The sequence below is a fragment of the Rhinatrema bivittatum genome, chromosome 6 (assembly GCF_901001135.1).
Source record: "Rhinatrema bivittatum chromosome 6, aRhiBiv1.1, whole genome shotgun sequence".
NCBI classification, from domain to species: Eukaryota; Metazoa; Chordata; class Amphibia; order Gymnophiona; family Rhinatrematidae; genus Rhinatrema; species Rhinatrema bivittatum.
Window position 1 is genome coordinate 311425805 of NC_042620.1, and position 14810 is coordinate 311440614.

The following is a 14810-nucleotide window of genomic DNA, read 5'->3' on the forward strand; positions in this document are numbered from 1 at the left end:
TGTGTATGTGAGTGTGAGAGAGAGAAAAAGCATGGAAGTGAGAAATCTGGGTATGTGAGAAAGCATGGGAGTAAGAAGCCTGATTATGTGAGAGAGAGCATGGGAGCGGGAGGACTGGCTGTGTGTGTGTGTGTGTGTGTGTGTGTGCGCGTGCATGAGAGAGAGACTGGTTGATAAGGTGACGGTGTGTGTGAGAGAAAGAGACTGCTGTGTGTGAATGTGAGAGAAAGAATGTGATTCAGGGAATGAGAAGCCTGTGCACGTGGAGAGTGAGCATGGAAATGAGAGAGAGACTGGTGTGTGTGAGACAGAGAAAGTGATTATGAGAGTGAGAAGCCCGTATATGTACGGTAAGCAGAACACGGGAGTGGGAAGCCTGTGTGTGTGTATGGCATGAGAGAAACTGTTCAGGAAGGTGTCTGGTGTGTGTGTCAAAGACTGTTTGGGAAATGATTGGTGCGTGAGAGACAGAAACTGGTCATGGGGGCATGACTGGTATGGTGTGTGTGTGAGAGACATGTGCCCTAAGGAAGAGGAAGAGGAATAGGAGAGCTGCTGGAGGGGGTAAGGAAAGGTGGCTTTTTAAGTTTATTTTTCTTGATTGACTGCCATTTTAATTATTTAATATTATGTGATGTGTCTGCTTTTTGAAATATTTTATTGGTGTTTGGAGAATGTTTAATAGTTTTTATGAGTTTTTAATTGTTGGATGTTATTCTGTTCATAGCTGTTTTGAAACATTTATTCTGCTTATTAGTATAGTTTTACAATTATTTATGTGTGGGGATCTATAGCTGCTTGCTAGTTCTGTTTTCCTAATAAGAGGTATATTGGTTTTTAGGGCCTGATATACGGTATTTGTAGTGTTGCCTATTCATAGATAGGGTTGCTCCTGTTTGAGTGTTAAATTATTTTTTTTCTTAAAAATATGTATAAAAAAGGGGGGGTCGTCTTATACGCCCAGTCGTCTTATACACCGGAAAATACAACCTCTCATATGCATATTCACTGTGGATATCCTAAGAACTTGACTGGCTAGGTGTGCCCTGAGAACTGGGTTGAAAAGCACTGCTCTAAACCCATAAACATGCCTAGTTAAAATTACCTCCTCTAGACAGGCTGAGTCGCTCCTGATTTAGCCCCTTGCATCTATGGGTTTGTACTACTTCGTTTTTTTATTTTTCCCCCTAAGAAAACAGTCTCTAGATGAAATAAGGCCTGACTCAACCTGATAGATGACAAAGCTAGTTGGTGAACCTTAACTCCAGCTTTTAACCTATCCTTACAGTTCATGTTGGAGACATTGCTGGTACTCATTCAAGAAGTCTGAAACAAGCAACCTATTCCCCCTACCGTCTCTGCTTTGACGGTCTCCACAGGCCCAGTGGCTTTGCCAGGTCGTGGGGGTTTGCTGCCTGTGGCCCTGGAGTTCCGGTACACGGGCATCATATCTGTCTCTCCTCAGGCTCAAATGTGAATGGCTGCAGAAAGCAGAGTGGAGACTCATCAGTACATGGTTGGAAGGAAGCAAACAGAGCAGTCAGTGTGAGCTCAAGTATGATCATCAACTGGCTCCACATCAAAGCCAACACTTTTTTTTTTTTAATATTAAAGTTTTATTAACATTGACAAAGGTATGTTCAAACATACACACAGCGTTGCAATGCTGTTCTCAAATCACATCTATATGAAAACTACAACATTTAGGAAATGACAGCCAAAGTGCCAACAAAAAAGGTTTTTTTTTTTATCCCAAATCAATAACCCCCCCCCCCCCCCCCAATTCCAAACCACACCATGGTTGTGTATATTTAATCATATAACCCCTCATGTCCCAAATGATATATGCAACACAGCAAATAGCAGTAATTAAACCAATCCGGTGGTTATCGCTAAGCCATATACCTTCCTTACAAGGGGTGGTCAGTGTCGCAATTTTTTGATACCAACATAGGAATGGTTCCCATATTTGAATATGGAAAGCTACGGTATCTCTCTGGATAGCTGTTAAATAAGACCAATAATGCACTTTCCAGATCCTTCTCAGGAACTCTGACTCAGTTGGGGGATTACCTCCTCCTTTCAATGTGCTGCAACTTCTTGCCTAGCCACACAGAGGATATGGTTTATCAATGCTTTCTCTGCAGTTGGCCAAGAGTGTGGGTAATCGGAGAGGAGCTTTAACTCAGAAAGCAATGGGACTTTCAATTTAGACATTTCAGAGAGCACCCTATCCATTCCCTTCCAAAATGATACAATTTTCGGACATGTCCACCACACATGATAGAACGTGCCTTCCATATTACATTCTCTCCAGCAATGATTAGGCCGATTCGGGTATATCCTACTTAACTTGGTTGGCATAAGATATCAGCAGTAAACAAGTTTATAGTTGGTTTCGACAATATTGCCGATATAGAGCTTTTGGATCTATTATTATAACATTATTCCCATTGTTTCTTGGACCACGTGTGCCCCCAATCCCATTCCCATCCCAACTGGTGTTTAATAGGAGATACCCGATTTGACCCCCAACCAACAGTATATCTTAGAAATTAAACCCTTGGTTACAGTATGGTGAAAACATTTCTTCAAAATCGGTCATCTCTCCAGCAACCTGCTGCCATAGAGACTTGTCAGTGAGGCAATGATGCAACTGAGGGTAGCAAACATATTCAGAGTCAGGGAGGTTAAACTGGAGCTGTATGTCAGAGAAAGATACCGTTTTTAAACTAATCGATCAGTTGCCCACAGCACCCAAAGCCATCTTCTAAATATATTCCCCAAGTCAGTCACCAAGTGCTGCCCTTTGTAAAGGCTCAATGGCAACAAAGGGGTTAAAGATTCATGTCCTGTTAGGGCCGGCCTCCACCTCTTCCATAGCCTTAATGTCATGTCGGTAAAGGGATTAGGGACAGGGTCAAAGCCTCCCCTCGCTGGCAGACCCCAAATTCTAAAATACAAGGATTCACTCAGTACATCCATTTGTTCAATATATCTCCATTGCTTCCTATAGGATCTAGAGCACCATTCACATAGCACTCTTAGTTGTGCCGCGATATAGTATTGCATAAAATTGGGTACAGATAACCCACCATTCGTTTAGGTCGAAATAACACCCTCCTTGCCATCCTAGGCGGACGCCTCCTCCATATAAAATGAAAAGCTTTTGTATGTAAAGATTTCAAGAATTTAACTGAGACCTCGATTGTGAGAGCCGGAAAAGGTAAAGCCACTTGAGGAGAACGGTCATTTTAATAACAGCCACTCTGCCAAGACAAGAGAAATAAGGGGCCCAAATATCCACATCTTTAGAAGTCTGCTCCAATAATGGAAGGTTATTTGAGATAAATAGCTGTTTCCAATCTACCCCAGATGAATTTCCAGATATCGAATACTACGATGTGCCCATTTATTTAAAATCTTTTCTATACCGTCGCTAAGTTATATACCATCACAACGGTTTACATTTAAATGGAAAATTCTCCTGAAGCCTAAGAGCCTGGTCCTTAGGGAGGGAAACGTTTAATATTTCAGATTTACTCACATTGACTGAAGCCGGAGAAAGCACTGAATCGATCCGATTCCTGCATTAAAACTAGCAGAGATAGCTGTGGGTGAACCACTGAAAACAGGATATCATCTGCAAAAAGGGAAACCTTAAATTGTGAATGTCCTACACCAATCCCTTTAATGTCGCCATTGCTTCTAATCGTTGTCACCAAATGCTCCATAAATAGAGCAAAAAGCAGAGGCGAAAGTGGACAGCCTTGACGTGTACCTCTACCTAGCTCGAAAGTATTAGAATTCGAGCCATTGACTTTAATACAAGTCTTAGGAGAGGTACACATTGCCTTCAGCCAAGTTCGAAAATTCACCCAAACAGCCAACATTGGTTTTAATCACACCTTGCTTACAGACTTGTAGTCCTGCCCTTCTAAAATAAAGGGCTCTCGTACACAGGCACTGTACGGATGCAACTGTCACAGGTCACTTTCCACCATACACAACTCCTCACTTTTGAAGACCTAGATGTGCAACTTGTTCTTGAAGGGTTATCTTGCTTAAATATGAAACAAGCAGGAAGAGGACAATTTAGTTTTCAGCACACTCACTTTAAAGTAGCTATGCTAAATCACATAAAAGGCAGGGACCTCCCTGAGGTCAGGTTGACTGGGCTAGCTATTAGTATGGGGTTCGATGTGCTGAGAGGAAATGGAGAAATTACTTACCTGATAATTTTGTTTTCCTTAGTGTAGACAGATGGACTCAGGACCAATGGGTATAGTGTACTCCTGATAGCAGTTGGAGACGGATCAGATTTCAATCTGACGTCAGCCCGTAGTACATATACCCCTGTAGGAAGTGCAGCTCTTCAGTATTCTCCTCGAAAAGCATTGTGGATATATGTGTGACTGACTAATTTGATTAACTTGAATAACTTGGTTAAACTTTATAACTTGATTAACTTAAACTGGTTGAATTGACTATAGCTGGAGACAGTCAGTGTACTCAACTGGAAAGCGTCGACACCCGGTAGGGTGGGTGCCCTAGGTGAATGACAATATGGCATTGACCTTGCTTTAATACAAGAGATGCACCTGAGACCAAGACACACGAAGCTCCTCAAACATAAAAACTACCCCATGCAGTTTTATGTATCCAGTTCACTAGGATCTAAATACGCAGGGGTAGCTATTTTATTATCAACCACAGTGGTGCATGAAGTAATTCATACATATGCAGACCTGAAGGTCGTATATTAATAGTAACTCTTCGGATAGGTAAATAATCATTTATGCACCCAATACTGCTCAGATGCAATTCTTATGACATATCAAGGATTGCATAACCCTTCAGGCAGACCAACATTTGATTGCGGGTGGTGATCTCAATATGACTTTGAAACCTCATCTTGACAACTCCAGAGTAGGTGCTGCCTCCACAGGGACGGCCAGACATACACTCCTCCTTTAGATATGTGGAACATTGTGGATGTGTGGAGACAGCGCTTTCCAAGATCCAGACAATATACCTTCTACTACACATATACCCACCCCACATATATGCGCATTGATTACCTTCTTGTAGATAAATGCCTACAAAATAATGTGCGAAGAGTAGAGATAGAACCGATTTTGTGGAGTGACCATGCGCCTGTCTGGCTGGATCTCAATGTCAATGATACAACCAGAGGTACCCAATATTGGCGCTTAAATGAGAGCCTCCTCGAGGATGTCCAATATGTTAAAAGGGTGGAAGGTCTACTACAGGATTTCTTTCAAAATCAGAATGATGCAGAATCCTCCCTCATGATGATCTGGGAATGCTCTAAGGCAGTGGTCCAACCTTTTTTGCACCAGGGACCGGCTTCAAGCAAGACCATTTTTCCATGGCCTGGCAGGGCGGGGCTTTGGTCATATGGAGGCGAGGTTATGGATGGGGTTGGATTTTAGTGCATACTTATTTAATTATGACATTTATAAATCCTGCACCTCCAGTTCTCTAACACTGTGCATCCACTGAAATTCCCCCAAACAATGGAGCTTGGATGTTTCCCTTACGGCTCATCATACTAAAAGATATTTTCAGATTCTGGTGTCACCTCACAGTAACAGCAGCACAAACACCTTCCACTGCCAGAAACATTGTGAACCAACACAAAACCCCACCAAAAAAAGAGACACTCAAAATCTATACTGCAATCCTATCGTAACGTAACAGTAATAACACCAAGGACTCAAACAAAAACCCTACCTGTGAATAAGCAAAGGTAAATATTATACTGGGTCCTAGGATAACAATACACCACCTACTGAGGAAACAAAACAAACCCGATTGCTATAGATCCCTATACAGACACTACATGCTAGCAGAATCTCTCATCACGGTCACACTCACAGAGCAGAGACAGACCCTCACCAAATACAGAATACAAAATAAAGGAGCACAAATTAGACAAAAACTGAAATGGAAACTCCAAGAAGCCAGACTCTGTGTATTAACAATGGAAAAACGGAACCACCATTCCTCATAAAACAAATAAAATCAAGAAACATAAAGCATCAGTTATAATAGTAAAACCATACTAATAAAAGAATACTTTAAAACTACTGATAAATAGAATTTCTATTAATTAAAATCATATACATTTTTTTACAATTTCCCAAACACCAATAAAATATTTCAAAACAGCACATACATCAAACACACAAAAATTAAAACTAATAAGGATTTTTAAAAGCCCCTGCTGTCCATACATGGGAGCTCTTGATTTCCAGTCACCCTGATATTGTCGAGGATTATGTTATCCTCTCTCTCTCACATGTCCATTCTCTCTCACGCATACACTGTCACATATATACACATTCATGCTCTTATACCCAACCATAACCTCTTGTTCTCACAGACCCTGACACACTCTCAGGCTGTAAGATACTCTCTCCCCCTATACACACACACACACACACACACACACACTCTTACTCCCCTGGATTTTCTCACACACACTCATGCTCTCACTCTCACTGGCTCCCTCAATCTCAGAGCCTCTCTCATTCCTCTGCTGCCACTGTCACTGCTGCCGCGTGGCTATTGGGGAGGTGCTGATTGCTGCTACTGGCACTGAAGCCCATTCTGCTGCCTCCTCTGTGCAGGCCCCATGGGCTTCCAGTTCCTCCATGCTGATCTCGTACATTGTGAGATCCGCATAGAGAAAGTGCTACTCTTGCACATTCCCAAAGATTACAATGTGCCAATCAGTAAAAAGTAATTTATTTGTTTTTACATCTGCTGTCTGATCTCAGTTTCCTAATCGGTTGGTCATAGGCTATTTTTCCCCACCGTCCCTTTCTTATTTTTTTGCCAATTCTTTTTATATTGCCCTTTTTTTCTCTCTTTTCTCTCATGCTTTTTCTCTCACACACAAACATACACACTCACATGCTCTCTCTCATACAATCATTCATACACACAGTCTCTCACTGACATATGCTGTCCGAGTCTCACACACACAGACTCACTCCCACATGCTGTCCTGCTCAAGCTCAGGCTCTCACTGTTGCATGCTCTCTCTCATACAATCATATACACAGTCTCTCACTGGCACATGCTGTCTGAGTCTCACACACAGTGTCTCTCTCTCACTCCCACATGCTGTCTTGCTCAAGCACAGACTCTCACTGTCACATGATGTCTCACACACACACAGAGGCTCTCACATGCTGTCTCTGCAAACATTCAGGTCTTCACTCCCACACACAATCTCTCAACTCATCTCATACACACTCTACAAACCCTCAGCCTCTCTCTCACCTCTGGGCCTCCTCTTCATGGGCCGCTGCAGGATGGGCTCTGCAGCAGCCCTGGTCTTCTCGGGCCACACTACTCCTCTTCTGCACGCGGCTAATGCTCCTCCTCCTTCCTGCCCGTGCAGTTCCGGCAACATTTTTCTTCCAGGGCCGCGTGGGCAGGAAGAAGAAGGAGCACCTGCACGTTTAGACGCGACTGTTTTCTTTGGGCTGTGGTGACGTGAGCTCCACCACGGCCTTGCTGATCTTCTTGCTTTTCTGGTCGTGCCGCCTCCCTTTTGGGGCTGGAGGAGGCGGGTTCCCAGCCTCGCCCCGCCTCCCCGCAGCAGCCAATGAACAGTAGCCGGGGAGAGTGGCACCACGGACCAGCAAAAAAACCCCCAACGGCCCGGTCCGCGGACCTGTGGTTGGGGACCCCTGCTCTGAGGTATATATTAGGGGAGAGTATTTCTAGGGCCTCTTATTGCAAACATGTCAGGGATGAAAAAAGGACAAAGTTACTACAAGACATCAAATCCCTGTCTCAACAATATATGTCACGACCCTCGGCTCCCATATACAAACAGTTGAATGCGGCTCGACATGCACTACAAATTTTAGACACCACACAAATAGCCCATGCTCTGAACATCACCAAACATACTTTGAGGGGGATAATAAGGCCGGACGACTCCTAGCATGATGCCTTAAGGGTGCCTTGCTCCATAACAGTATTGCTAAGATCAAGAATGCACAGGAGACAATGATGACTAACACAACGGACATTCAACAATGTTTCTCGAATTTCTATGCTGAATTATATAAATCCCGCTCTGACATCCAGCTACCAGATATAAATATCTAGCTGATGCGGCCCTACCATCCCTAACCGCATCACAATAGGAAATCTTGGATAGACCTATCACTTTGTTGGAGGTTCACAAGGCGATTAAAATTCTGAAAGCTGGCAAGGCTCTGGGTCTAGATGGCTTAACTAGCAAATATTATAAACTCTTTTCTGACTCTCTGGCGCCCTTCTTGATGGAAGCCTTTAATTTTCTAAGTAACAGGAGGAGTCTGGGTCCCCAATCCAATACTGCTGGTATATCAGTCATCGCCAAGCCCGGCAAAGATCCCACCCTCTGTGGCTCTTATCGGCCAATATCACTAATAAACCTTGACCTTAAACTCCTGGCACATATACTCGCCGAGCGTCTCAATGCCATGTTGCCAGAATTAGTACATCAGGATCAGGCGGGATTTATCCCAGGACGATCTGCCTCTGATAACGTTCGTCACGCAATCAATCTCATCTGGTGGGTGCATAAAGAAGACATACCGAGTGTCTTACTGGCTGTCGACGCCGAAAAAGCGTTCGACATGGTACACTGGCCATTTCTATTTCATACCCTTACTAGAATGGGGTTTGGAGATCACTTCTTGCAGTGGATCCAGCAACTGTATCATAGACAGACTGCCCAAGTGAAGGTCAACGGAGGCTATGGGACCAGCTTTCTCATAGAGAGGAGCACTAGACAGAGATGTTCGTTATCGCCTCTGCTCTTTGCGCTCTTCCTTGAACCCTTTACCACTACCATTCGGAATACCATGGCCATTACAGGGATTCAACTGGGATCAGCCCAATACAAGCTGACACTCTTTGCCGAAGACATTCTCTTTACCCTCACTCAACCTCAGACCTCTCTACCAGCAGTACTGAGGGCCATCCAGCAATTTAGTTCAGAGAAGTCAGAAATCTTAAACCTAAATGTACCAGCTCCTGCTATGCACAATCTACAATCTACAGGCTCAGCTACCTTTCCGATGGACGACTAAACCACTAAAATACTTAGGCGTTTACCTGGGCGTAGATATCAATCGCCTGTATCATTTAAATTATCTACCGCCATCAAGAGCAACCTATTCCGCTGGTATAGGGATCCCCACTCCTGGTTTGGAAGCATAGCAATAATTAAAATGAACGCCCTCCCTAGATTCCTCTATCTTTTCATCACGCTACCTATTTATCTGACAGTTAGCCTATTGAATAGTCTTCAGAAAAAAAATCTTCGACTTTATCTGGAGGAAAAGATCGCCAAGAATTGCTCGATCAGTACTCTTTCGTTCCAAAGCTTGTGGAGGATTAGGAATTCCAAATTTGGTATGGTATTATGCGTCGGCTCAACTGAAGACGATAATTCATTTACATGCAGGACACTCCGGTGCAGCTCCATGGCAGACTATTACCAATATCTGGTTGGGGATATGTCCCTTAGCGCAATGCTCTGGCAACCCTGCTCCACATGGCGCACAGTACTCTCTATCCCCCCTACTTTTAGCACTACGTTAAAGGTTTGGTCACGCTGGAAATCGAAACTGGTAGGAGGCACGTCGTATCATCTCTCATCTGCTTTATTTCACAACACTCAATTCCCAATGGGCCTACCCCACAAAGCATTTACAGTTTGGAAATCCCTAGGTTTGACTATTGGGGCGCTGATACAAGAAAGACAGATACTGTCCTATTCAATCCTTCAAGCTAAATATCCCACCGTGGCTATACCTTTTTTGGAATATGCGTAGATCATGCATTTTGTCAGATCCATATTAACCTCCTCTCGGTTAGAGACTACAAAAACCATGCTTGAAACGTATTGTCTGTCTCTTCACGGAGTCAAGAAAACAAACAATTTCAAATGATATACATTGTTACAGGGAGCGCAGTTGACTAAACTTGAATGTTCCTTGGCGTGGGAAAAAGAGCTCAATTTATCTTGGCCTAGAAGTTCTCTATCTGCTCTCCTCCAAGAGAATTGCTTAAAAATGCTGTACTGCTGGCATTATGTACCTACACGATTGACCAGGATGCATCCTGATTCATCAGATGCTTGTTGGCGCCAATGTGGGCATTCCGATACATATATGGTGGACTTGCACGATTATTATTCTTTACTGGACGGAGGTCACAAAATGGATTTCTCAACTTGTGGGACAGGCCATCTCGCTGGACCCCACACACGCACTCCTTGGCAAACCGGTAGAAGGATTACCTTCACACCATCGACTGCCAGCAAATCTATATAGTGGTTTGCTTAGCCTTGGCCTGTAATTGGCGAAGCACTCACATACCTCTAATGAAAATTCTTATCAATCATCTACATAAACTACAAATCTTGGAACACATCACCACTGTATGGGCTCCTTTCATCTCTTGGTATAAGACATATGATACTATATAGATTGATGATCTTGTAAACCCTTATGACATTGATGTTCCGGGTTATGATTCTGTTTTGCTTCAGAAGTCATTCTCCTTCTTTTCTAGGGTATCCCTATCCTTATGAATGGGCTATCCAGCTTCCTTCATAGAAATCCCTTTCTTTTGGCATTTCCAGGACCCAACAAATAATATTACACTGTTTGGATATGCTGTATAATATTATTCCTATAGCATTATATCTCAAAATGTTGTGACACCAGGCACTTTGTGTCTTGCTCTTGGCTGATTATTTTCAGATAAATGTTGTGAGTATGGTAAAAGGGGGAGGGAGAGGAGCAGAATTATACCAATTGTGTACTTTTCCAAGAGTTATTTCTGTTTGTACCTATTTCACTTGTACACTGTATTGTTGTTCTTTTATAAATTTGTTAATAAAAGCTTTAAATAAAAAAAATCAGGCGAGTCCCCAGGCTCAGTGGCCCATACAGATCACCCACAGACTGCATTCTGTCAGTCCTGCCTGCACCTGAGAAAAGGTACAAAAACAAAGACAGCAAGGAGAGAATACAGATATTAGACTCCCTTACAGGTGCAGTATTTATCAACCCCTTGGGATCCTGCCAGGTACTTGTGACCTAGCTTGGCCACTGTTGGAAACAGAATATGAGGCTTAGTGGACCCTTGGTCTGAGCCAGTATGGCAAGCCTTATGCTATGTTCTTAATATTAGACTCTTCCAGGCTGCACAGCAACTAAGGCCCACCATGCAGCTGGCAGACAGTGGAAAGACGAGGAAAAAAGGAAAAGAAAATAAAATTAAAGGAAAGAAAAACAGCTGCAGCTCTAGAACAAAAAAAGTCACTTACGAAAGTAGTTTGGAGAGAGCAAAGCTGAATACTGTGACACACGGTTCCCCAGAAACAAAAAAATACTGAGGGACTCTGCCTAGAGGGCAATATGATAACTACAGCTGCACATGCTCAGTAGGGCATGTTTGAAAGTTCTAGAATCTTTGAGATCAATGTTCTGAATTGGGCTCCATCTGATGTTATCACCCATGAGTGAGGACTACCATCCTGCTTGTCCCCGGAGAAAGTGCAGTTGCTTACCTGCAACAGGTGTTCTCCTAGGACAGCAGGATGTTAGTCCTTATAGATGAGTGACATCATCAGATGAAGCCTGGCACGGAAAACATTTGTTAAAGTTCCTATAACTTTGACTGGCACATTGAGCATGCCCAGCATGCCACTATCCGCACGTCCATGCGAGGTCCCCCTTCAGTCTTTAATATAGAAAATAAAAACAAATGCAGGAGAACCCAACTCTGCGGGGTGGCGAACGAGTTTCCTAAGGACTACCATCCTGCTGTCCTAAGAGAACACCTGTTACAGGTAAGCAACTGCGCTTTCTCCTAGGACAGGCAGGATGGTAGTCCTCACAGATGGGTGAATACCAAACTCCATGCTGCTGCCAGCAACAACCAAGACCAATAGGTACTGAACAAGGTGCCAATGGGCACAACGGTGGTGCTGTTGGTCAAATAGGTAGACAGCCTAATCCCTACCAAGGGGGCTTTAGGTAGAGCTTGGAAGAGGTAGTGTAGGACAGATTGGCCGAAGCTACTGTCTTGTCGACCATCTTTGTCCAAACAATAATGGGCAGTGACCGTGCAAGGGTGCTCCACGTCGCAGCCCTGTAGATTTCAGCAATGCAGCCACAGCCCTCACAGACAGGCCGATGGAGCGCACTGTCACCCTGCTCTTGGACACGCGTTTTCCCTTACCCTTTATTCAGTAAGGGGCGGAAAACGCGCGTCCAATCCGCTGCACCCAATAGCGCCCTCAACATGCAAATGCATGTTGATGGCCCTATTAGGTATTCGCGCGCGATTCAGAAAGTTAAATGTGCAGCCAAGCCGCACATTTTACTTTCAGAAATTAGCGCCTACCCAAAAGGTAGGCGCTAATTTCTTCCGGCACCGGGAAAGTGCACAGAAAGCAGTAAAAACTGCTTTTCTGTGCACCCTCTGACTTAATATCATGGCGATATTAAGTCAGAGGTCCCGAAGAGTAAAAAAAGTTAAAAAAAAAAAATTTGAATTCGGCCCGCGGCTGTCAGGCCGAAAACCAGACGGTCAATTTTGGCGTCCGGTTTCCGAGCCCATGGCTGTCAGCAGGCTCGAGAACAGACACCGGTAAAATTGAGCGTCGGCTGTCAAACCCGCTGACAGCCGCCGCTCCTGTCAAAAAGGAGGCGCTAGGGACGCGCTAGTGTCCCTAGCACCTCCTTTTGCCCGTTTTTACCGCCGGGCCTAATTTAAATACTGAATCGCGCGCACCGGGAGAGCTGGCGTTCACCCGCTCTCCTGCGGACTTTACTGTATCGGCCTGAGAGTGAGCTTTAATTCTGCCTCCCAGCTGAAGGCCCGATTGCATCTCATTCTGCTACGTGCAGTCTGCTAGGCAATTGGATAAGATCTGTTTACCCACCGCAATCCCCATTCTATTCTTATCAAAAGATAAGTCAGGTGGACTGTCTGTGGCCTAAATAGGTCAGAGCTCTTTTGCATTTCAAAGTATGTAGAGCCCGTTCTCCCTGGTGTGCATGGGGCCTTGGAAAAAAAGATGGGCAACACAATGGACTGACTGATGTGAAAATCAGTCACCACACCTTAGGCAGGAACTTGGGATGCGTAGGCAGAAACCACATGATCCTGAAAGAACTTCATTTAGGGCGGGTATGTAACCAAGACCTGAAGCTCACTTATCATACGAGCTGAAGTAACCGCCACCAGGAAAAGGATTTTTCAGGTGAGAAATTTCAGTTCACAGGAGCGCATAGGCTGCCAGCATGTTCAATATATCTGCGGGCAGGTATATTACTCGCACGGACGTGTCTTTCAACAGAGCCTAGGACCAGATCTGCACAGCCTCCTGGCAGAGAAGGAACAACCCTGTGCCTCCCCGCTTGTTGATGTACCACATCGCAAGCTAGTTGTCCATTAGAATCAGGATTGCTTTGTGGGACAAGCGGTCTCGGAACGTCCAAAGTGCGTAATGAATTGCCCAAAGCTCCAAGAGAGCTTCTCGAGCGGTCCATTGACCCTGCATGCTGAGGTTGTCCACACGGGCTCCCCAGAGCTAGGGAGAGGCTTCTGTGGTAAGCACTATTTGAGGCGGGGCAGCCTGGGACTTCCCCACTCCAGATTGAAGAGGTTCTCCCACCAAGATGGAGACATGGACCTCCTCTGAGGGTCTCCCTATCACGCAACAAGGTCCTGGGATGCCTGCTGCTATTGAGACCGCAACTTCCATTGTGCTCTGCGCATGCAGAGACAGGCTAATGGGGTTACATGAACAGAAGCTGCCATGTGGCCCAGCAAACAAAGCAGTAAGTGAGTACTCATGCACTGACTGTTGCACACCAAGGTTGCCAGCAAGGATAGGGCAAGAGCGCTTTTGCCTGAGCAGTGTCCAGTCTGGCTCCTATGAAGTCCAGCTGGGAAAACAGGTAGAGGTGGGATTTCAGGTAGTTGATAAACCCGAGACTGCAGCGCCCACATGGTCAGGGTCAACCCATCCAGCACTCCTGCTTGGGAGTCGCTTTTGACAAGCCAGCTGTCTAGGTAAGGGACTACATGCAATACACACAACTTCCCCATCTCAGTAAAATCTGCAAGTCCTGCAGTGTTCCAATATGACATTGCTATCAACTGTGTTTCTGAATGCACCTCTCCTGCAAAGACACAATTACCTCATCGTTTATGATGGCTTTCTATATTATGCCTGGCTCAGATTTACAAGCCTTTTAAGTTATAAGCACTGTCACGTGTTACAGATAGTGCTTTGTTAGGATACAAACACAGCTCACAGAATCTCTTGAATGCATTGGTCAGCCTGTCAGGGAACCTCCCTTATATACACTCTTTAAAAATACATTCCTTTGTATATCAGAGGAATTAATTCTCCCTAGATCTGCACTAATCAGACTAGTACAAAATGACAACATCTAAAAACGACTAACCTCGTCAAAGTATAAGCCGCTTGAAGATCGTTTATTAACTTTTACTCTAACAATATCTTTTAAGACAATTAAACAGGCATATTTCCAGAATACCTCTGTTCCCCGAGCTCTAACACCCTCCCTCCCGACGCGAAATTTGCTTTACTACAAAAAAAAGAAAACTCAAAAAAAGTACCCTCATGGGTGTTTCACCATTCAATTCGCGATTCTTTATGGAGAACAAAGAGGAGACCAGCGAATCGGTGAACATTCCAGGCACATAAGCAGAACTGCCAGCCG

At 44.4% G+C, this 14810-nt stretch overlaps 1 protein-coding gene across 5 annotated transcripts in view; it reads right to left on the bottom strand.

Annotated features, from left to right (window-relative positions):
• CCNB3 (cyclin B3) overlaps positions 1-14810 on the bottom strand; it is a 91444-nt gene that overhangs the window by 76102 nt on the left and 532 nt on the right. For all 5 annotated transcript variants that reach the window (XM_029607475.1, XM_029607474.1, XM_029607473.1 and 2 more), the window contains exon 2: positions 1354-1481. In XM_029607475.1, coding sequence (XP_029463335.1) covers positions 1354-1449 — 96 coding nt within the window. In that variant the 5' untranslated portion in view covers positions 1450-1481. The remainder of the gene's footprint in view (positions 1-1353; positions 1482-14810) is intronic.